Source organism: Nipponia nippon, unplaced genomic scaffold, assembly GCF_047370975.1.
Source record: "Nipponia nippon isolate SJK-2023a ecotype South Korea unplaced genomic scaffold, ASM4737097v1 scaffold_12, whole genome shotgun sequence".
NCBI lineage: Eukaryota > Metazoa > Chordata > Aves > Pelecaniformes > Threskiornithidae > Nipponia > Nipponia nippon.
The window spans coordinates 9,677,257-9,699,988 of NW_028262313.1; the positions used below are offsets into that span (position 1 = coordinate 9,677,257).

Consider the following 22,732-nt stretch of genomic DNA (forward strand, 5'->3'; position numbering starts at 1 on the left):
TCTGTAACAACTCCTAGTGGAAACAATATGTCACAAGTAAATTAAAGCTTTCATTGGACCAGTCATTGGTCCTACTCCATATAAGTCTACATGAAAAGATGTTGATGAATTAAGAGCCTGGATGTCCTCCCTTACCGACAATTAAAAAAGTCAAATTACAGCTGCCTAAGCACAGCCTCAGCATACTTCCCAGCTCAGCTCCACACTCAGCTTTCCAGTCACATGCAGTTTGGAAATACATTTGTAGCTGATTTTTTACTGTTCTGCATTTATGCCTTTTGCAGTTATGCTTAAATTTGGTTTTATCGTTTGGCACACATGACAAGCTGTAGACATCCCACTATTAGATTTGCAGGCACCATTTTTTTTCTAGCCATAGTTAAATAACTGTATTATTTTCTTGTCCAAAATCCTGGATCCCAGTTTGATGAATGCTTTCTTGTTAAAAAATGTGTCTAGAAAATTGAATATGATTACCATAAAGCATAATTTATTTCAGTCCATCTAGATTCCTCTCCTTAGAGCTCTCATTAACTTCAACAGAAGAGGAATGAGAAAACAGAGTTAGTACAGCCTCACGCTGCAAAAGGAACCCCCTAAACTGACTGCCATGTTCACCTGAGTTTGAGAACCATTTCCTAGTATTTAAAATAAATAAGCTAGTCTGGTAGTGGTGGCTAATCACCGAGCAACATACGAATTTTTGTTTTGCAGCAGCCATTCAAAACTTCAGTTAAGAGTTTACTACAGCTATGTAGAAAGGCGTGTTCAGAACTGGAGACAGAAAATTGGACAGCAGATAAACTCCAGTAAAAAGACAGATAACAGTTACTAGAGAAGCGTCCATTGCCCAGAGTTCACTTGTGAGAGAGTACCCACGAGGCTATAACTAGGAAGAACACCAGGCTGCTCCACTGTTTCTAATTAGGGAGGACATCCTTCATTTTATAGCTCCTGTGGTCTAATTTGTAGAGAGCCATATCCCCTAAAGCTTTCTGTAAACCAAATTAAAACTCATTCCATCAAGGAGTTTTAGCAATATATGGTCTCTGATCACAACACATCCTCATGGTCATAGAGCTGCTTCAGGCAGTCAGATGGGGGCATATTCTTTTTTTTTAGGGCTATTCTTTTTCCTTTTTATTAGGAAACAGCAAATTTCTTCTAAGAAAATACATTTTAAAGACCAGAGAATCTGCTTCTGTTTAAACAGTCTTTCAGAAGAAGTAACAGTATATACAGTGTCTCTACTGATTTTCCTGGTATTCTCTGACTTCTAATTAAAACTTTTTTCCCTATTATTTTAGTTAAGACACCTCAAAGCTTCAGCCAGCTCAACAAACATTGCTAACATTTTTTTCTCTAAATGAAAAAAAAAGTTAACTTAGGGCTTTTTAGGAGACTTAAGACTCCCTGAATGCTTTTGAAGTTTGCAGTCCCTTCTCAATCCAGAAAACATTCATATCATGTGCAGCAATAACACAAACATCTTACGATCTACTTACTGGTCTTTAATCCAGCTCTGGACAAGGAGAGAAGTTCAATCGGTATGCCCATTCAGTCCTTGGCTTCTGTGCTGCCACTATCAGCAAGAGGGCTAATTAGGATTACAGCTTCTGGATTTGGACACATGTCCATTAGACTCTCATTGAGACCTTAAATTCATTTCACACAGGCCACTGAAGAGCTCTGAGAGTGTAATGACTTCTGTTCACTACAAATCTGCCTTGTATTTGAACTGGTAACCTGAAGGTGAAAGGGTCCATCATCCTATTGTTAGTGCAGCCTGTGCCAGCCCGAGTCCCCTTCCCAGTTATAAGAAGAATTTGGTGTCACTTGGTTGCTGAACTTCTTACACACACACACACACACACACACACACACACACACACAAAATTTCCTGAAAAAAACTTCCCTCTTCCATTTCTGTGGGATCTAATATAAACGCACAAGTAATTACCCATGCATCTGGCATGGCTGCTTGTATCAATCAACAGTGCAAACACTAAGTTAGATGCTTATTTCCTTCCACATGCAAAGGGACTGAGCTAAATTTCTTCAAGTCAGATTTCAAGAAAGTATTTATCACAGCTGGCGTAATTACAGAATTACCTCTGAAAAACCACAAAGGCTGAGGGATCTAATGAATAAGTGGAAAACTACAGCATAGTATCAAACAAAATGTCTACAGTCAAAATATTCCACTAGGTAAAGGTCATATATTCCCCGCCTCGAGGAAGAGCACAGCACACTTTGAATGCAGGCAGGTGAGAGCTTTGCCTATATTATGTGAGGATATTTTGATAAACATTCCCAACTCATTTTGACAACGGGTGGCCAATATGGCAAAGTGTTTCAGACTGGTTCACAGTAGCAGTTTGATATTAAAAACTGACCAGTAAGCCATTTGATAGGCTGGCCCCAAAATGCTGAGCACTGTTAACCTTGAGAAGCCTAAGAAAAGTGGATGCACCAGTGCCACATCCCCAGAAGGGTGCTGCTGACCGCTCCGCCTGCTACGCCCACCTCCATCCTCTCCGCTCTGTATTCTTGTCTCTTTCATTAAGCCTTTATCCACCCATTTCAAACAAACCAAATATATTCACTGTTGTTTAAAGGCTCATCTACATTTCCTGTGAGTTATTTTCATCATCAGTACTCTACTAAAGTTATTTCGAAGTAAACTGGTGAGAGAGCAAGCAAGAGACTGCGTAGCGCTACGTCATGTGTCTTCTCAAACCAGTTAAATCTCAGCAAGCAGTTAAAAGAAAAAACAATCTATTTAAAACCAGATTAAGCTCAAGCTGCTAAAGTATAATAAATTGCTCTATTTTAACTGACTGAACTGTGCACACTTAGAATACAAGGGCATATTTCACTTGGCTTTATGCAATTGTTCAGTCTACTTTTCTACCATTTCACCCATCACCAGATGAGAGAACTTGTCAGGCAAAATTGTAGTTAATGATGTTTAATGGTGGCTAAGCCCAATAGACTTGTTTATTTCTTTTCTTCTTTTTTGTTTCTTTACTCTCACTGAAATAATGAAAATATTACATGAACAACTTCTATATTATTTGCAGGAAAAGCTTCCATTACCAATGCTAGGTAACATAAAGCTTTATCTGATTTATACAGCAATCTATATAAATCTACTTTTATGTTTTATTTGATTCCAGCCATTAGGCTGTGCTAGGAAGTAATTCTAAAATATATATCATAGCGGCAATTCACTGTACTATACCAAATTAATCTACATAAATCTATACCTGTGTGCAGGGAACCAGCATGGTAACATCACCAGTATGGAGGAGGAACGGATGCCAGTAATTCTACTTGTAGGCTTTCTAGGAAATTCAAGCTTTTTCTAAACCACTGAGCAGAATACAAATGTCCCCCGTTGAAAACTTCCTTTGTCTAAATTAACTATATCATCATTAGCATAGCTCTTACATTTTAAATTTCAGACTATGAAGCTGCATATTAGGAGAGGTATTTCCTCTTGATGACTGATCTAAAGTCAGAGAGCAGGAGCACGAATAGGCTGTTTGGAACAGAATATCCTTTTAAAAACCTGTATTCCTTACTGATTTAGAGTTCCTTACATAGCTGAAGCCAGTGTGCTTTGTACAGCTGAATGAGGCCAGCTGGCAAAGTAGGAGCATATCAGTATTCTGACTGCTTTTCTTTTGTTTGAATATTACCTCAGTGGTCGTACACTAAACGATGTGAACTTGATGGGTTTGACTATGACCTCAGCTAAACTGAACAATATGAAGCTGGCACATCTGTAATCTCAAGCTATTTTTCAATTTATTTTTCACCTGATTTGTATTAAGATGTGGTTCAAATTTTAAAATAAAAATAAAAAGGGCCCTTCTGCATTCCAAATCAATCAGCAAATGCTGGCATGCCAGAAGGCAGGCTTCATCTGCCTCTTCACACCACATTTGGTGGATCCCTGACTTATGAGAGCTTGATTTCTAAATGTTTATGCAGAAAGAAATGCTTTACACATCCGCTCCTTCTCAGATAGCCTACAGGGATTTCTGGCAATACTTACATTTTTTTTCCCTGCTTTCCAGGTTTTCTCCCTGTGGACGCATAAAGACATAGTGACAGCAGGAGTAGGCTCAACTCGTAGTGAGCAGCATCCGTACATATTATTGCTATTGACTCCATGAGATAAACTGGACATCTGTCTTTACTTTTAGCAAGTTCCACAAGGGTAAACATGAATGTGAATATGGGCTGCCCACGGACAGTTTACTGGTGCTCTTTTATAGCCCCATCCCATCGCTGGGCTTCTGTCACTTTTGTCTGAGCTATATTTCAACCTCAGGTCACAAGAGTTCAAAACATAGCCAATTAATCAAATGGTTTCTGTGAACATAACTGCAGTTCAATAACTGTTTCCTATTCAACATAACCAAGGAAATGAAAGGAGGAGGTTAATGTGGAGATAGCTAGGTTATGTGTGGAGTTTAAGCAGCAATCCTTGATTAGCCATCATCAGATAGGGCATTTTATTTGTGAAGTTATTTTATGTGAGACAGAGGAACAAACCCAGGACATTTATGGCCTGATCCTGCTCTCAATAAAATCAAACCGAGTTCTTCTGTTGACTTTTGCCTACTAGTTCAGGATCTACAATCTTGCCAATAAAATTAACACGGCAGCAGAAAAACAAAAGAGAGATATAAAAACTCTCTCTTACAATGCACTGTGTTTACAGTAAGAAAGATATAGGATTCAAGTCTCTAAGGTGAAATAACTGCTCCCAAGAGGACGGGAACTGAATATGGGACATGGCAGCTAATATGCCGAAGCGATGGGGAGAAGGGTATTACATCAGCGCGACAGGTTTACATCTGTTGTACCAGTGGTATGAGGTGGGGTTTGTAAAGCTGCTGATTCCAGCTGGTGAAAGTGGAAGGCCCAAATTCCTTATCTCTGCTGCCCAAACATGACCTATCGAATGGGGTGGGAAGCAGCGTGCTCAGCCTGCCAGCCACCCGTTTAGGTGGGCTTTTCTCTGTCTCACCTTTATAAAAGTGCTGGGATTCTGCTTCGCATCACCCAAGTCTGTTAAAAAGGGGCTGAAACAAGCCCTCTAAGCAGTGTGAGAATTCTTCTTTTTGATGTGATAAAAAACCATAAATATGTGTTTCTAACCACTGAAGACAGCAAGCTTTGGAGGGCTTAAATGGAAAAAGCTAGTTTAGATTGAGGCAATTCTGGGTATTGCTGCACATGTCAAATAGCACTTCACTTGACAAATGGTCCCAAAGAAATCTATGGGGCTATTCGGTGAGTAAGGTGGTGTTTGGTATGAGTAAGGAGATTAGAATCTGGCCCTTGTTTTATTTTCAGAGAGATTTCAAACATGTGTTTGTTCTAATTTTCCCTTCCTTCTAGGATTGCTGCTATACACTTAGCTTGGCTTTAGAGGCAGAGGGATGTGAAAAACAGCACCAGTAAAAAAAATTATAAACTCTCTAATATATGACCAAAATAGGGTTTTTTTCCCCTGTAATACATGTGGCATAAACAAATTCCATAATGATGCTATGTGTTATAAAAGTTTCATTGGCACTCATTTGGGATTACCCGCATAACTTGCTCGTGAGTTCACTGCTCATGGGTAATGCACTCATCCCAAATGCATGCTAAAAACCAGCTTATGTAAAAAGTCCTATTAGAGTTTAACAGAGATTAAACAAACTTTTTTTTTACAGAAGCCTCTTATAGTACAGAGGTTCACAGAAATTATAAAAATCTATACCAGGCAATGTTTTCATTAGGTTTATCCCAAACATCCCGTATTAAATTCCAGAAGTTCTTAACCAGTGACATGTATATCCACTCCGCAGTTTTACATTTTTCCCCTCTGTCTCTCTAACCACACCTTTGGTCATATCACAGACATGTGGCTGCACCCAGAGAGAACACGGCCCCTTGTGCTAGGTCAGTACAAAGACATTGTATAAAAGAGTCCTTGCTCTAGCAACTGTACTGGCTAAACCGAAAAGACAGGGAATGGGAAAAAACATTATTCCTATTTACAGACTGAGAACTGAAACATAAATTTCCAAAAGGTCATATGGGAAGTCCCTGTTCGAGCTGGAATTAAAATCAAGTTCTCCTGACCACCAATCCAGTGCCTTAACAACAAATTCATCTTCCCCCAACATCTGTGTTTTCCTTCATCTACTCTATTCCACGCTCATCCCTGTACCATTTAAACATCGCTCTTTAGTACTGCAAGCAACACGATTAGTACCCGTCTTGACTTAAAGCATCACACACACAAACTGCACACCTGGACAAGCCAACTCGTGAGGAGCACGAGTAAGGTTATCAGGCCGTGCACTCAGTGGGTCAGGAACTGACAGTGAAGTTTTGCACAACAACAGTTACCAACCAACTGTGTAAACTTACTCTAAGGCAATTCCTTAGCCCCACAGAGAAAGCTGCAACAGAAACAGGAACAGAGCTGATGCTGACTGGGCAGAGTTAAGCTGATTTTCCTCAGTTTTCTTTCCTACTTTCCCTTGCTTTCTTCTCTAAACATCTTCTGACTCATGACGATGCATGTGAGGATTATACAGGCAACAGTTGTACCTCCAGCGCTGCCACATTCAACGAGAAATAAGACCACCACCCAGAGAAGTTCCTCTGGACACCTCTGTGCCTCCAACTACACATCCTGCTTGGACAGAATTAGGGAGAATTTGTGTAATTAACCTAAGATTTCTTCTTTTTTCTGAAAAAAATGGAAAGGGGGCACAAAGACACCCAAAGTACCTAAGTTTTTCTAAAAGTAAATATTTCCTCTCAATTTTCAGGTGAAAATTTTGTGAAAAGTTATGACAAAAATTAAAATTTTAGGCAATGTTTTACAGACAATATTTTTCTATTAACTCACATACGAGAGAACGCTAAAACTTCGTATGAATTAAGATTAACCCTTAAAAGAAGCGCTTAATTTGCCATCATAGCAAAAAAGAGAGATTAAGAAAATGCTTTGAATTGCTAGGCGTATTGAGTATTGATGCAATGCAGTTATTTCCAAGGAAGGTGGAAAGATTAAATAAGGAAGAACACGCTGTCCTTCTCATTTTCAGGATTATTTCCTACCTAAAGATAGACATATTGCTTGATTTTCAACCACTTCAGAGCAAGTAACTTTCTCTAAAATTCAAAGAATGTACCTGCTATTAACAATCTCAGCAGTGTCTAATAAAAAAGCACTTAAGCACAAACTGTACTTAATTTATACGATGCATAGCTATAAGTTATCAACCCCAGAATCCTGTGCAGGAATTAAATATTCAGTTTTTCTTTACTGATTCAAGTAGGACTTTCATCCCTCAATTGTGCAAGCTTGACAGCGGGGGAAAACGAGTCAAGTCAACCCTCCAGCAAGAAACTCTGTATCACGGCAGGTGCTGGGAAGAGGAGAGACGCGAGTCTGCTCAGAGAAGTCGGACAAGTAGAAAGTTTACAGATATTCAGAACATTCTCAGTTGTCAATACAGGAATAAACTTGTCATCTGTTTTCATTGAACCCATTGGCAAAGCTATCAAATTGCTGGAAAAAACTTTTTTTTTTTTTTTTTTTTTTTTTAGCATAGGCAACTACATCGCTGCAATGGGTTAGAGCAGGAGTGGAAAGTGCCTGAATCAACAGAATAGATCAGATGTGCTGGATAAATGCTAAGCGGAAAGCTGTAGGAAGGACAAACACACATATTCTGCTTAGAATATATTAAAAAAGAAATGTCAGAGGACCAGTCAGCCTGGGGAAGGGGATGGAAAGAAGGAAGGTAATAAAGCAATAATCTCAGACGCAGCTCTGGAATTACCCAAAGTCTGCAGCGCTCTGTAGGGATTTTAAAGAGCACATTTAGAAAATTTGTTAGGAATTAGGAGAGCAGGGTCAATAAAGTTAAACTCTGTCAATAATCACTCTGTAATATGTACAAGGATCTTCCACCACAGTGCCCGAGGGCTACCCCTGAACTTAGAACTGAACTTTTCGAATTTAAAAAGACCCATTTATTGCAGCAAGTCATTTGAGAAAACCTTATTATGGAAAAAAGCCTAAAAATAGAGCTGTTTTTTTAACACTCAGGACTGACACCCCCCCCACCCCTCCCCCCTGAGGGCATCTATGAACCAAACTTTGCCAAGAGGAATATTTAATGAGAAGTTTTTAAGTCATTAGCCGGGCCATAACAGCACCTCACGTGACCGCAGGGATTTGGGAGGCCGGAGCAGGCCACACATGCAGTGACCAGGTTATCAAAACACAGGGCCCAAAACTCTGTGCTCGGCTTGCCGGAGGCCGCTGAGACCAGTACCCACGGGACGGCCAGGGCAGGAGGAGAAATCGGCCTCTCCCATACCTGGTCACCTTCACACCTCCGAAGAATTAAGGCCGTGCCTCCAGTGCGTCACTGTGTGCTGTAAGGGGATTTTTAGCTTGCGCTTGGCCCCACTCCGCCAAGCGTTACACCGCCGCAGCAGCGCCACGGCCCTGCTCCTCAGCGCTGCCTCAGGGAGCTCCAACGCACGGCGACGCCGCGGCCGTCCCCACGGCGCTCATCCTCGCGGGCACTTCTGGACATCACATCACCCCAGCCTCCGAGACTCAGCCACAGGCATCAGGGATATCTTGGCAGGAAGAGAAGGGCTACAAAAATTCACTGCAAGCTTATGTTTTACTTGAGTATTTACATAAAGCATGTGTTCAAAGTTAAAAAGCCCTCCACCGTCTCTTCTATAATTCAAAACATTGTGGTAGTAGGGGATGCTATTAACGCTGAATTGCTACAGATACCGACTGCCCGAGACAACAGCCACTTGAAGGGTTTTGCTCCTGGTGAAAACATCTAAGGTGAAGGGTGGGAATTGTGTGCTACGTGATATCAAAGAGCGAAATAACAAGTAATGTTTCTTGAAGAGAGCTACCTAAATCGTGGATGTTTTTAAGAGGGCTATCTAGGCCCTAGAACTGGATCTTGCTCTTTTTTCTCAGATGACATTCCAATAGTCTTGTTTATTGTTAAATGGCTCCACGGTACTAATCTGCAATGGTATGTCACCAGAAAACAGAAAATGCCCAGAAGTACTTGGTAAACGTTGTTCTTGAAAGGACCTTCATGTCCTTCAGCTGAACAACTCCAGTAACTTCACTGAGATGACTTTTATGACTAAGCGTGCTGAGATCCTGCTCCACTGCTAACTCATTCAATTTATCCAGCAACACAGTAAGGCAAAAGAATCCCTCACAGTTCATTCTTTTAGCAGATTTAGCTTTTGCGTGTCACATATGAAAACAGACAATTTCAAAAATTTCAGCTTTAAGTTAAGTGCTAGTTTCCAGTCAGAATATCCCACAAAGATGCACTTTGTCATCCCTCATACCACACAGAGCTTCACTGCTGCTTTATAAATGGCCTTCAGGAACTCAGTGCTAAAGGCACTCGCCACTGAAGTCCTAACCCGATGAGGCATGAGATCACATGCATGTGCACATGAGATTACAACCAAGAGCTGGCAACACAGCACACTTGGCTCTACCCTCACCCCTCCTCTTTCTTCAGCAGGAAGCTTTGTTTCAGCACAATTTGAGGATTTTGTCGACAAAGCCCCACCAGGTCTTCTACAGGTGCATGTCCGTGTGTGCCAAAACACACCAGCACCGTCTGGGCTGAACTGAATGCACTTGGGAACTGCTGGAGTACCCTGAAGGCTGTCCTGGGCAGGCACGGGAAATCCCAGCGCACAGTAAATTAAGAAAACGTGCATGTGTTTCTGCATGGGAAACATGACAGGTTTGTGAGAAACCCACTGAACACTGCTCAAAGACGCTGTGGGACTGGGTGCTCATGAAGGCTGAACAATCTGCAGTAGGAAACCTTGAATGTTTAATTCTGCATCCCTGCTTCATTCTGCTTACTTCTGCTTTCTGAAATTCAGTAAAATTAACTGCAGTTTGAGGGATACTAAGACTAAACATGCTTTTTTCTGAGTACAAGCTCGGGAGCTGTAAATGATTAATATTAATAATGGGAAAAATCTGTCATGTATAAACAATATAAACAAACAATAACAACCACTTAAATTTGTTAATCTGAGAATTTCTTTTCTCTGGTTCTCTTTCATAAACAAAATATTTTTTTCATCAGGCAATATCCATTATGTTCATCCTTGGTGTAGTTACAAGGCAAAAAATGTGGATTATCGATGAAATAGATCATAATGGCTCTTTCCAAGCCATTATCGTTTATCATTTAAATGTGTATTCAGTGAGCTTTAATCTGCAAATTTGTCACGATTGGGAGCCATTACGATTTAACAGATTCATTGTGTTTGCTTTATTCTTCTTCTAATATGACGCATGGTGCGTCTTCGGTAGACTACATGTAAAGTAATTTTACCTATCAGGATAGACTTTTAAAAAACTTACCGCAGATGAACAACAGCTATTTATTAAAGCCTTCAGTCTTTAAAAACACAGCAATGCTGAAACACCATCTCGTTATACTAATAAACAAGTCCTGCAAAATCTTCATAACCAGGCATATTGCTCTTTCTTCTGAAAAGTCTCAATCTCCCATTACTTCTAAGAAGAGCACCACGACCAGCCATATCTGAGATTTCAACTATATAAATTTTCTCCAATCCCCTAAATAGGTACTTTTTCTACTGGTTGAGACAAAGCAAACAAAATCAATGAATGCTCTCTCACTGGTATTAATCAGTCTGAGCTGCATACCATATATTACCAAGGATCCAACCAACATCAATTCTTGTGTAGTTTTTTTAATTCACAAGAGTCAATTAATAATAATAACAATAGCATGTAACACTTCGGCTACAGCAAAATAGCATAGAAAGTTCTGTATTTTGGAGAAGGAAGGTGATATTGGATTTTTAGCTCAGTGTTTGCATAGCGGCACAATTTACAAAACTGCACGAAACGTCAGCAATTGGCAATACATGAGCTTTTACTGGTTTTTGGCTATGGCAGATTAATTCCATATCCAGTTTGTGTATAATTCACTTAACACCCTTTCTTACTCAAGTTTTGCAATTTCCTGAATAAAATCCCTCTGAGAGCCAGCTGCACACTATCTGAGCAAACTCCCCCTGTATTCACCAGGAACATTGCTGTTTGCTTTGAAAGAAGACATGATGGGTGAATGCAGAAAAGCTTATCAACCCAGAATTCAGATTATCCTCTGGTTGTGATCTCCCTTTCCTTGACATTATCCGTGAACGCCGCGTGGTGGGAAGGCTCCCCAGCCAGGCATGAGGCACGATGCCAACACGAGATCAGAACTATTCATACCATGGCATGGTTTACCTCACGCCTTTTCTATTTTGCAGCAGGCTGCTCTGAACTGGTTCGGGGTGGGGACACGGAGGCAAGCGACACGCACATGTGATTGACAGCCTTGCCAAGATTAGCTGGAAACTGTGGCCTCCAAAACGGCTCTAAGACATTGTGCTCCTCCTGGGTAAGCAGCCTCCAGCCCTGCTGTGGTGCGGCTGCCCTGGAGCAGTCGAAAGCTCACCAGGCCACCGCAGGGCTCGGAGCGAGGAGGCTCTGCGTGCCCCGGGAGGTGGGCTCCAACCGCCCCTCAGGCCATGCCTGCAGGCTGCTAAAAGGAATGACAGTGCTGAAGGCTTTTCTCATTAGGCACTGCAATATTGTAATTCCATAAAAAGCTAGCGGATAGCTGTAGTAGGACTGAATGACACTGCTACACGCTGCCCACGTGAGGTGCGTGTGGGCACTTTCATGCCACCCTTAAGCATTGTTGTGCCCCATCTTCACATATTAATAAATTATTCATGGATTTTCTGAGGATGGCTGACTTTTGCCTTAAACACAAATATTTCCAAGCATTAAAAGATATGCATCTAAAAATAAAAAAGGAATCATCTATTGGGCTTACCACAAAATAATCTCACATAAAAGGAAGTATTTTTTAACAGCACATATCTACTTTATGGCACTGGTCTCTTAACTTAGTGCTTATGAGTTAGGGAAACAGCCCCTTGGTGGATTACTTTTCATAGTTTGCTCAGTAATGTGTTTACAAAGCCATTGTTACAACTAGATGCTTATATATTTTGATATACAGCATGCACTACAACAGTACATCTTCAGAGATTTCATGCTTATTTTAAAAACCTATTTAAATGTTTCTTTACCTTCCCTCCCAGCAAAATGCAAGTTTATTGCCAGATACTCCAGGGCTCCATAGTCCACTCTGACAGTAATTAAGGCAGAATTAGTGGTGCTTTGCAGGGAATGGTAACAGTGGCAAGTGTACAACAGGATGGGCCAAATTCATCTCTGACAGCAACTCCTCTGAAATAACTAACTTACTCTAGGAATTAATTTGACACTTGAAATTTCAAATAATGGCCTCTATTTTTAACTGTCTGACATTACTGAAGCACATAACTCAGAGCCTGAGAAATGTTAAGTGGATTTTGTTTTCCGTTGTTAGAAAACTGCTCATCTACTCACCCAGTTTCTGCTGTGTATCAAGTCAACAGTCTACTCCAGAAATCAGTGTTTTGTTAAGATGATGCAACGCATTATTTCAACGCAACCTGCACTTGCTTCATGCTTACCTGCCCTTAATAATGGACAGTATCAGTGATAAACATGATCTCTAGACCATGCAGTGAATGATACAAAACACATTACCCAAAATTTTGTGTTCGTGAACATCTGTAATATTTCCTCTGATCCTATAATTATACAATACACCAATACATAGCAAGTCCAATACTTTGGTAGTACAGTCTAAAGAAAACTAAAGGAAGTATCTCTCTGTGCATGCCTTCTACTTGAACTCAGACTCCAAACACGGTCCTAGGATTTTGCAGTAAGTTTGGACACTAAGCTTTGACAAAACTCTCTCTTCCAAAAATTTAATGCCATCTAAAACTTTCATCTAGCTATATATAGTACCTACAATCCAATCTGATTCTGCAGCAGTTATCTAGCTGTACAGAGCATCTAATCCAATTCAACAGTACCTATTTGTCCATTAAGAAACGTCCTTTATCTGATATGTAAACCCCATATATTTTTATGATTTTTTTTTTTTGTGAAGAAGACAGAAATCCCTACAGGGACTTCAGAAAAAGGGGCTAGTGGCTGCTAGGAGGCAACATCCCCCTGTGTGATGGGGGGGTCGTTCTGGTCCTTCCTCACCTTGGGAAGGGGAGCAGGGCTCTCAGAGCATCCTCAGGACCCTTGGGTGTTTGGGAAAGCTACAGGTTAACATGAGATGGTCTTGCCACCTGATCGTCAAGGTTATTTGATTTTGGGATGAGGGGGATTCCTGGGTGAAGTGGAAAAGAGCAGGAAATCCTTTAGGTGACCCTCAGCACCTTCTCCCTTCAGGTTACAGCTGCATTCTGCTCTCCATGGGGTAAAACCAACTTAACCTCCCCTAGCATTGAAGGACTTGCACTATCATCTCCCTCTGACTGTTGCATTGATTAGATTGGAAAATGAGTAACTTTTATCACACTTGATCTGAAATAGCACTATCTAGCTTATGTTTATCCCTTTACATCTACAGAACAGATAATTGCATGGATCCTGGGAGTCAGATGCGACACTGATGTCTCTTTTGATCCCTGGTGTCAGGTTAAAGGAGAAAAAAATACAAAGTTAACCTGTGATTTAACACTGGCCACTGTCTGGCTCCTGCTACCAGTCTGGTCTGGGTGGTTTAGACCTTTGCAAGTGCATGTCTGGCTCCCTTCTCGCCATGCAGGTTTGCTTGCTGCCACCTCTAATATCAGAGTCTGTGCTGGATTCTGCAGTGTGTGCTTTACTTTGAATCGCAAAAGATTTATGCCTAAAAAAAAATCAAGACAGAATTTTCTGGTTTTGGTTTTTTTTCATTTCTCTCTTCCTTATTTTTTTTAAGTCCAGGGAAAGGCAGATTATTTGAATTAAGAGCCTGTCACTGACAATTGTAAGCAACCTTTCTTCAGTTCAGTGCAGCAGTTGCAGTTTTAAGTTTCTCCCTGCTTCTGTCAGGATCTAATTTTCAAGGCCCCGTTGCCATGGCAGCAAGTTGGAATTTTAATCCAGTACTAAAGGTCAAGACAGGTCACCAGTTTCAGTTCCTCTTCAATCTCCCCATAAAGAGCCACAAAAAGAAGCTGAGATAAAGGTCTGACCTAACAAAAAATTCCAGTCTAGCACACAGCCAGACTTGAAGCTATATGATTTGTATAGGCTTTCAAATTTGTCTGGAACTATTGAAATTCATGCTAAATCAAATATGGGCAGCACTGATTCGCATTCCTCTCTCTCTGCAGAAAAGCACATATATGTCCTTAAAACACAGGTAGGTGCATGTAACTTATCAGGGATACCCAAAAAGCAAATACCTCGGTAGAGTCTAACAGGTAAATAGCTGTGAAAGCAATCCCCTCGTTACTGGAGATTCTTACTACTTTTGCAGACTCAGATGAGCCTGACAGCCGCATTTAAGTCTTTCTTGTCAAGGTGAGGTAGATGAGTCAACATCTTTCTTTCAAAACCTGTAAAGATCTTTTTGTGAAGCATTTTGACTAAACAAGACTTTCCAGCAAGGGACGATTTCCTGAAAGCTGAACTACTTTCAGATTTTGTTTACTATTTTTATCTTGAAGGATAAAAAGCTCCTGTGGAAATTAGGAAATAACTTTTTATTTGCCAATTTTCTAGGCCCCCTCCTGTGTTTTCCATAACATGGATTTTAATTAAACAATTGGTTTGCACCTACTGGCGTAAGGCTACAGACATCTCCCTCCTCCTCCAGGGCTACATCATTTTTTTGGGAAGCTGTGGTTACAGCATTAGGAAAGTCTCAAAATGCATTTTTCCAAGATGCACGGACACAAGTGAGGGAAGCGGTTCTTCCTCCAGGAATTTAGAACAGTAATTAGCCCAGCAGTGGGGAATATTTTCCTTTTTCACCGTTTGGGAGGATCTATTTGTAAGGTAAAGCTATTCTGAATCTGTGGCTCCGAGGGCTATCCAAGACGGAGGATAATGCAGTGAGCGTGGCCTAGCCCCATGGGGTGTTGTGAGAACTTCACTTCATAAAAAATAAGCCCTCTGGCCAGAAAATTGATAGGCTTTGGAGCCCTGCTGAGCCCTCAGCCCAAGGATAATGGTAGCAATATAAGTTCCTCTGGATGGAGAGTGTAAAGCTGAGAAAAATGTTGTGGATTATTGGGGTTGTCAGAGGGATTCAGAGGGAAGATGCAAAGGATTAAGTTGTGATATTAGGAAAAGTGGCTGTTAGTCTTACCTAGGATATTTAGGACACAAATTGGGAGTTTCAAGCTCACTCTGGTATTATGAATGCCAAGCATCCTGGCAAAATCCATTCTTCTTTCAAGCTTATCACCCATTTCCGATTATGACTATTTTGCAGCCTGGTGCAGATGAATCTAGGTGACAATTTTCTCAGTTTGTCTCAGGCTACTGAAGTCTATAAAGCCGGTAAGATATGACAGTAGGAATGAAAGGGACTATAGCGAAGAGCATCAGGAGGAAAGAGCCAGAGAGAGAAATGGCTTGGCTCTGAACCTGAAACTTACTGACAGGTCAGAGTTAAGACAAAAGGGAGCAGGGTGAGGTCCAAATTATGGTGGCCAGAAAGCCAAGCAAGAAGTCAGTTTATATGCATTTTATCAGCAAGCGTGCAGCTCACAAAACAAATGGGTGGGAGAGGTACTGAGTGTGGTGGCTTACTCTGCTCTATCCTGATTTACATTTTCAGATTTACCGACTACATTTGTTTTTCAAAATGAATGTTTGAAGTTGCACTGAAGTTCGGAAGTGATTCCATCCCACAGAAATGTAAATTGGGAGGTCGGTTTGAGACTGGCCTTAAGCCATGAAGGCACAACATACGCTGCTGCCTGTGGAAAAGCTCTTTAAATGCAGGGAAACCTGTGGCAGATTTGCAGTCTAACCAGTTTCCAAAATGGGAACTGATACACAGCGGACAGGGAAATACATCCCGAATCCAAACACGTTAATGTGTGTCACTTACCTGTCTCTATTAATACTGACACTTCAATGGTCGCAGTTCAGTGGTTGCATACATTTGGCAGTGACGCAGTAGTGCATCCTACTTGAGAACAAAATATTTCAACTGCTACTTGTTAGTTAGGGCAAATAAATGTTGAATTTTTAATGGAAGGTTATACAGTATCAGAGGAAACTCAAATGGTTCAGTGCTCACCTGAGCTGCCATCAGCAACGCTGGCAAGAATGCAGCTGGTTAGCTTGTTTCAGGCATTCTTAAAGGCAGTAATTATGTAAGTCTGATAGTCAAGAAAAATTATTCAACACTGATCAGCAAAATATAAGAGAATTAATTTAGTTTTGTTCCCACAATCTTTTAAACTGATTTATAAACATGTCAGGAGAAAGAGATCATGGAAAAGAATGTATTGGGAAATAATTTTATTTTGACAGGGAGGTTAAACTGTATGTGAGCCAGCTGAATAATGAAAACAAATTAAAAATCTAATTTAGAAATTATTTTGAATAATGGGCTTATCTTCAAGGATACAGGGCTTTTAATTACGACACTGGATTTTAACGTATTTCACAGCAGCTGAAATATTTTGCAAGTTTGCTTCTATAGGCAACTGTCCATAGGAAACGCTTGTATGTTTTAGTCCCAAATACTTAGTACTTTGCTCAAAAGGAAAAGCCTGCGGCAGTGAGGAACAAAACGATACGATCTTGACAATTGCTCCAAACCCAAGAACTTATGAGGCAAAAGGATGCAAAGCAAACTTCAAACTAACAAAACAGTAAATATGAAAGATGAATGACATCTTACCAAAACAGACCCTTCTATTTTCATTTGCTCTTTGTCCCTTTAATATGGTACACTGGAGCTCTCCAGAGATTAATGGAGTTCCAATTACATGCCACTGTTATTTCACTTATTATAATTTGTACATGGCAGTGTAAGTCCCCTGTATTCATGACTTTCCCAGTTTACCCAGAGGGAATATCTTTGGAACTTTCTACTTCTAACAGACAGGCAGTACTTAGGCTAATGATTAAAGCTTGCCACACTCACTAAGTGAAAATGAACGTGTGCTATAAAAGAAAGCCAGCTATCAACACTGTGGGATCAATTGACACTCTTATGCTTTAATATGATCGATTAAAAACTCTAATTAGGAATACTAAAATTTCAGTTTCTTCAGTGTATTACACCTGGGCTGGACTGTGACTGGAACTCAGATATAGAGTTGGGTATAGAAATATAAACATTCTTCCTATTCCAGTCGGAGATGAATTTTACATTTTTGGTTCATGTGATTGAACTGGAAATGATGCCTCAACATTGAATGAATCCCCGTTTTTTAATACTGATTCCTTTCAAGGTTAAGAATTCATCAGTGCTTCTTGATTTGAATGTTCTGAATAACAACATTACTTGTTGTCGCATTATCCAATATACAATCCTTGGCGTAAAATCCTCTTGATGTCTGATTACTCTTCATAAGGACCTCATGCTGGTTCATTTCAAACCGTGAATTACCTTTAATTCATAGCTTGAACATGCTGCCAAATTGTTTTCCATGCTCCCAGGTGGCTGTCCCTGACACAGTGGAGAACTTCCAACAAGCCATTAGATACTTATGAAAAGTAGTTAGATGTCAAGAAGCACATTTCCATTTTCAAACAGGCTTCCATCAAGTATTACGATAATCTTTGGGATTAGAAAAGTACTGGTATTTACTGAAATTTTTTAGAACTGTGAAGTGAAATCCTGGCCCAACTGAAACCAGTGGTGAGCCCCCTTTGAAAAATCCTTGCTGAAATATCGCATAAAGAGTTTCAGCTGCTTGTTTTGTTTTTGAGCCCACTGTATTTAGCTGTTCTCTAGCCCCCACACAGGTTGTGTATCATTAAGTATGATGGATAACAAAAACTCTATAAAGATAAAATAAGTTGGTTTTGACTGATCCATAAAAATTTGCTGCTCTAAGTTTTTAAATGGTTTCCGGTAGTTCAATGAGCCCATGAGAAGGGCCTTTTAATGTTGTATTAATACAGTAAGTATAGGAAGTAATTTTATGACAGGGGAAGAATACCATTATGATTACATTCTTCTTTTTAGCTAGGCTTTTATGGAAACTACCCAAGACTACTCTGCAGTATGATTTCGAAACACAGGATGTGCTTGATTAAAAAGGTTCTGGGTAGTTTCCAACTGGACAGAGGCCAAATGCTAACAACCAAATCAGAACAAAAGGACTGGATGTTTGAGGATGACATACTTGCAGTGGTAATTACATAACAGAAACCTAAGTCGCGAGCCGAGTTCGTACCCTCAAATTCATGGAAGTTGACAGAAAATCCTTCTCAGTGCAATTGGTTGCACCTTATCTGTTCCTGCTTACTATGTTTCATAATAAACTAATCAGAGTAGACTGGCTGAAAACTGGCTGCACAATATCCAATGGAGATTTACAGTGAATTTGTAATAAAAAAAAAGGGAAGCCAAGTGCTGTAGTTTTACATTGCCGGATTTCAGCTATAAAAATTCACCACAGTATAGACACACGCATGTGCATCAGTGTTGAAAATTTCAAGATTTTTGAGTCAAAAGTAGGATCTGAGGTTAGTTACATGTACACGTACTCATGTACAACATAGGTGCAGAATTTAGACACAATCCCAACTACTCTACCTTCTGTTTTACCTGCTGTGAAGCGTTGGAGATCGGGTTTCTCCAGCATGTGGATGTAATGAAGTACATTGAAATAGGATAAAAAGAATGAAATTCGTATTTCAGAAGGCTTTACTTAGACGAGAAGTCACGCACCTTGCAACCCCCTACAAAAGCAAGACGTTGGCCAATTAATCTGTCTTGCGGTATGTTGCCTCCATTCTTCCCCCTAGAAGCATGCACCTGAAAGGTTATCTTGCAAAGATCATACATCCCTTTGGTCTGAGCTTCAGTGATGCCAATGTTTCTACACCTGAATTCTGTAATGACATACAGGCAGCTTGGCTGCTGGAGCAGAATACAGCATTATGAAGGTAAAGTATCTTTGTTCTGCACACATCGCTCAACTAGTCATGGTATAACCCAGTGATATGGTGAATGCAAGCACATTACCACCAATTCCTACAGATTTCTGACAAAGCCAATAGAATCTATAAGACTGTCACTAGGACCAATGTAAATGGAAAATATAATGGAAGTTTTACTTGAATTGCATGTAAACTTAGAAAAGTTGGGGAGTAGAAACGTGTCCAGGTTAAACCGTCTCTGACAAAGCATACAGATGAACAAATGCAAATTCAGTCAGATTTGATCAAACTGAAATACAGATAACAGATCCCATTGACAAAATATATAAGGAATTGGCGGGGGCTACAGTTTTGAAGTCAGTAAGATCACGCTGTGTGCTGACAGTGTAACAACAAATGTTACAGGGGATAAGCTGGACTGTAATACAATCAAATATCCCTGAAACTGACCCACGTTAGAAAGATTGAATCCTTCTTAATACAACTGCTATCTGATAAATAGTATATTATTAAAATACACAATGACTGCAGGAGCTGTCAATCTATCAGGGTTTATATGCATCACACTATCCAGCTCTACTTGATACCATTAGGTCTTTCTGCCCCACTCTCTGCTTTAATTTCATTATGTCCTCAAGTACTGTAATTCCCAGTGAAAGTGGTGGTAACTGCACACGCAGATCTAAAGAAACAAATTGGCCTCGTAATACCAAGTCTCACAGTGGACTGCCTTCTAACCTCCCAAAGCCCTATGGAAATTCTTAGAAGCTGCCTTAACAATTTTTCTGCAGTAAAAGAGAAAAAGTGATAGTAATGGGTTAGCTGATCTTCATTTGGAAGCTAAAAATAAAAGTAGCTTTATTGCAGCTCTGATCTCTCATGTGTAAAATCTATCACCTACCATAAGAAGGCAGTTCATTGCAGCAGAAATCTGATTGATAGTACTGGAACTTTAGATCAAGCAGCAGAACAGAGAGCAACTGGTTCATAAAATGTACTCAGTGTCTTCAGGTTTTATATCAGGCTTCCTATAGAGAGCTTTGGTCCCATTAAATGCACTATATACCACTGAGCTCTGAAGCACTGTTCTTTTGAAATTCAGCTTATAACTATAAACCATGATTGACAAGTCTATTACTGTTGGTTACAAACTATTGAAATATTGTATTTTATGGTATACTCACTAAAATACTTTTCACAGTGGAATCCAAATACACTTGCTTTAGGAGAAAAATCATTTTAAGATGTAATAATATTTTTTTACTTTTTTTTTTTACTACAGAATATGCTCGATGTTAGGTTTGGATCACTTAGATGTTCTGAAATATGAATGCACCCATTCTGTTACCAAGAACAGTGGGTATAGTTGGCTAGATTCTTTAAAAAAAACAAGCCATTACTGGAAATCAAATAGCAAAGAGCAAAAACTAATTTGTTACTAAGTTTCATAAATAAATGCTATTCATGCAAATTAATCTTTTTTATCATTAGCATTCCTGTCCAATACTCATTCAATCTGAAAAAAAAACCCATTTCATTTTAAAACTGAATTAGTTGTTTAACCATAATTTTGTAAAGTTTTACTCAACAAATTTTATTTGAATGAGTACTTCCATGACTTGAGTTTATGAGTGAAGAACTGGACGTTCAGAGCCTGGGGAGTACATCGATGGATTCAGCACCCACTAGATGCGGGACTAGCCTAGTCATGGTCACAGACAAAACACAACGCTACAACACAACTACAACACGTCCTTCCCTGTACGCAAACTTGCACTAAGAATCAATATATTTAAATTCATTTTAAAAACCTATGTAGGTATCTCTGCATTGATTTTTCTTCCCCTATAGGGATTTACTTAAAATTGTGCCCTTAGTAGATTAAGGGGAACGACCAGAATAATTTTCAAGTAATTTTAAATGAACATATTGTATTTACACAAATGTCAGTTAAGCTCGTGCAGATCTGCATTCAGTAGTTTAAAACACTTGAACAGTAAAAAAAATAGCAGCTCTGAACTGAAATCAGACCCACACATTTTCAGAAGTATAAAACCAACAACCAACTTTTCAAAGTTATTATTTAATTCCTGTTTGTAAATTACTTCGAGATCCTGGGCTAAAAGTAAAAAACCAGTTTGGTCTCAACTCACTGCTGCATTATTGCAGCCTTACACCAGAGAAGCACCAAAGAAAAATAGTTTAACACAATGGAGACTTAGCTCTTCCACAATTTCCAACTGTCATATTTATAGATCATCTGTGATTTTCAGCTGTTTCGAAGTGTATGAAACTCAAGACCAGCTTTTCAACACCAGCTAGTAGAATCATTGTGCGATGTGTTTTACTCTCTCTCACTGTATGAATGTTAAAATTCCTGCATCATCTGTTCATTGGGTTGCATTTTCTATTGTAAGAGGCTTAGTATCTGATGAGAGAAGCATAAAAGTGATTTAATTTTGGCAAGCTGTACAACTAAAATCAGCATTATTTCTGCTTAATAAACTCATCTTTCACACATACCTCTGTTAGCTAATGCTTAAAAAGAAGAAAGAATAATAAGCACTGAAAACATAAAACTGGTTTATGGCTAATTTTTAAGGACTACTGAGAACACCTGAACACCAGGACAAGATTATGAGCAGAGCTAGATTTTAGTTACCTTTGGAGAAATAAGCTCATTCTTTATGATAAATTTAAAATGAGATTTAAAGCTGGAAATAATAATACTTACGACTTTTGTGGCACTGACTTAGTTGCAACTTTCCCTGCTGGATCACTCCACTCTGCAAACAAAGGAAACACATTTTCAAATGTCAAAAGATTACTGTAGAATTAAAATGCACGCAAAGCTGTCAGCCCATCTAATTATACTTGGTTTCACAACATGCCACAATGCATAACATGTAATAAAAAATGGAACTGATCTGCTTTAGCACCACAGAAATTAATTTTTTAGCCTTTGTTTTAATGATGTTAAGCAGGAGAAAAAAAATACCCAACCCTGACTGTTAGGACTAGGATGATAAAGACCTACTTTGTACATTGTATCCTGAGGTCAGATGTTGGGAGTCCTACAAAGAAGAACACACAAAATGTCAGCATTAGTTAAATAAGATGAAGAAGGTAAGATATATCTTAGCCTGCTAGATTAAGGGCACTGGCATTACACAAACGGGGAAGGAGATGGTACGGGGAAGGGATCATGTGATTGTTAAGGCAGCACCAGTGACATTAGTTTAAAAAAACATTAACTGTGGAGACAGAGCACCACTGAGGGACCCTTTCACAGCTCAGACAAGAGCTTGTCCTCAGCTGCTGTAAATCTACATACCTGCTTTACGGAGGCACTGCACAGATTTATACCCGCAGTGGTCCTAGCCTTTTCCAGGCTTGGCCATGGATGTGTCTATGAGCCATCTATGATGTACAATTCAGACCGCAGCATGAATGCAACTGTGCATTGAATTCAGCACCACTGCCTTTCTTTTTTTTTATCTCACTGCTTGGAAATACAGTAACCTTCTATTGACAGTCACTGTTTTTATTTGGACTGTGACACATGGGATTTGATAAAGATGCAGGAAGCAGATCTTCACCTGATGGAAAGTG

The 22,732-nt window shown here is 39.7% G+C and overlaps 1 protein-coding gene across 3 annotated transcripts in view; it reads right to left on the reverse strand.

Moving 5' to 3' along the window:
• Positions 1 to 22,732, reverse strand: part of AFF2 (ALF transcription elongation factor 2) — a 346,574-nt gene that overhangs the window by 108,569 nt on the left and 215,273 nt on the right. For all 3 annotated transcript variants that reach the window (XM_087748704.1, XM_087748703.1, XM_087748702.1), the window contains exons 6-7: positions 22,158 to 22,194; positions 21,855 to 21,906 (exon numbers count right to left, since the gene is read on the reverse strand). In XM_087748704.1, the coding sequence (XP_087604830.1) occupies positions 21,855 to 21,906; positions 22,158 to 22,194 (89 nt within the window). The remainder of the gene's footprint in view (positions 1 to 21,854; positions 21,907 to 22,157; positions 22,195 to 22,732) is intronic.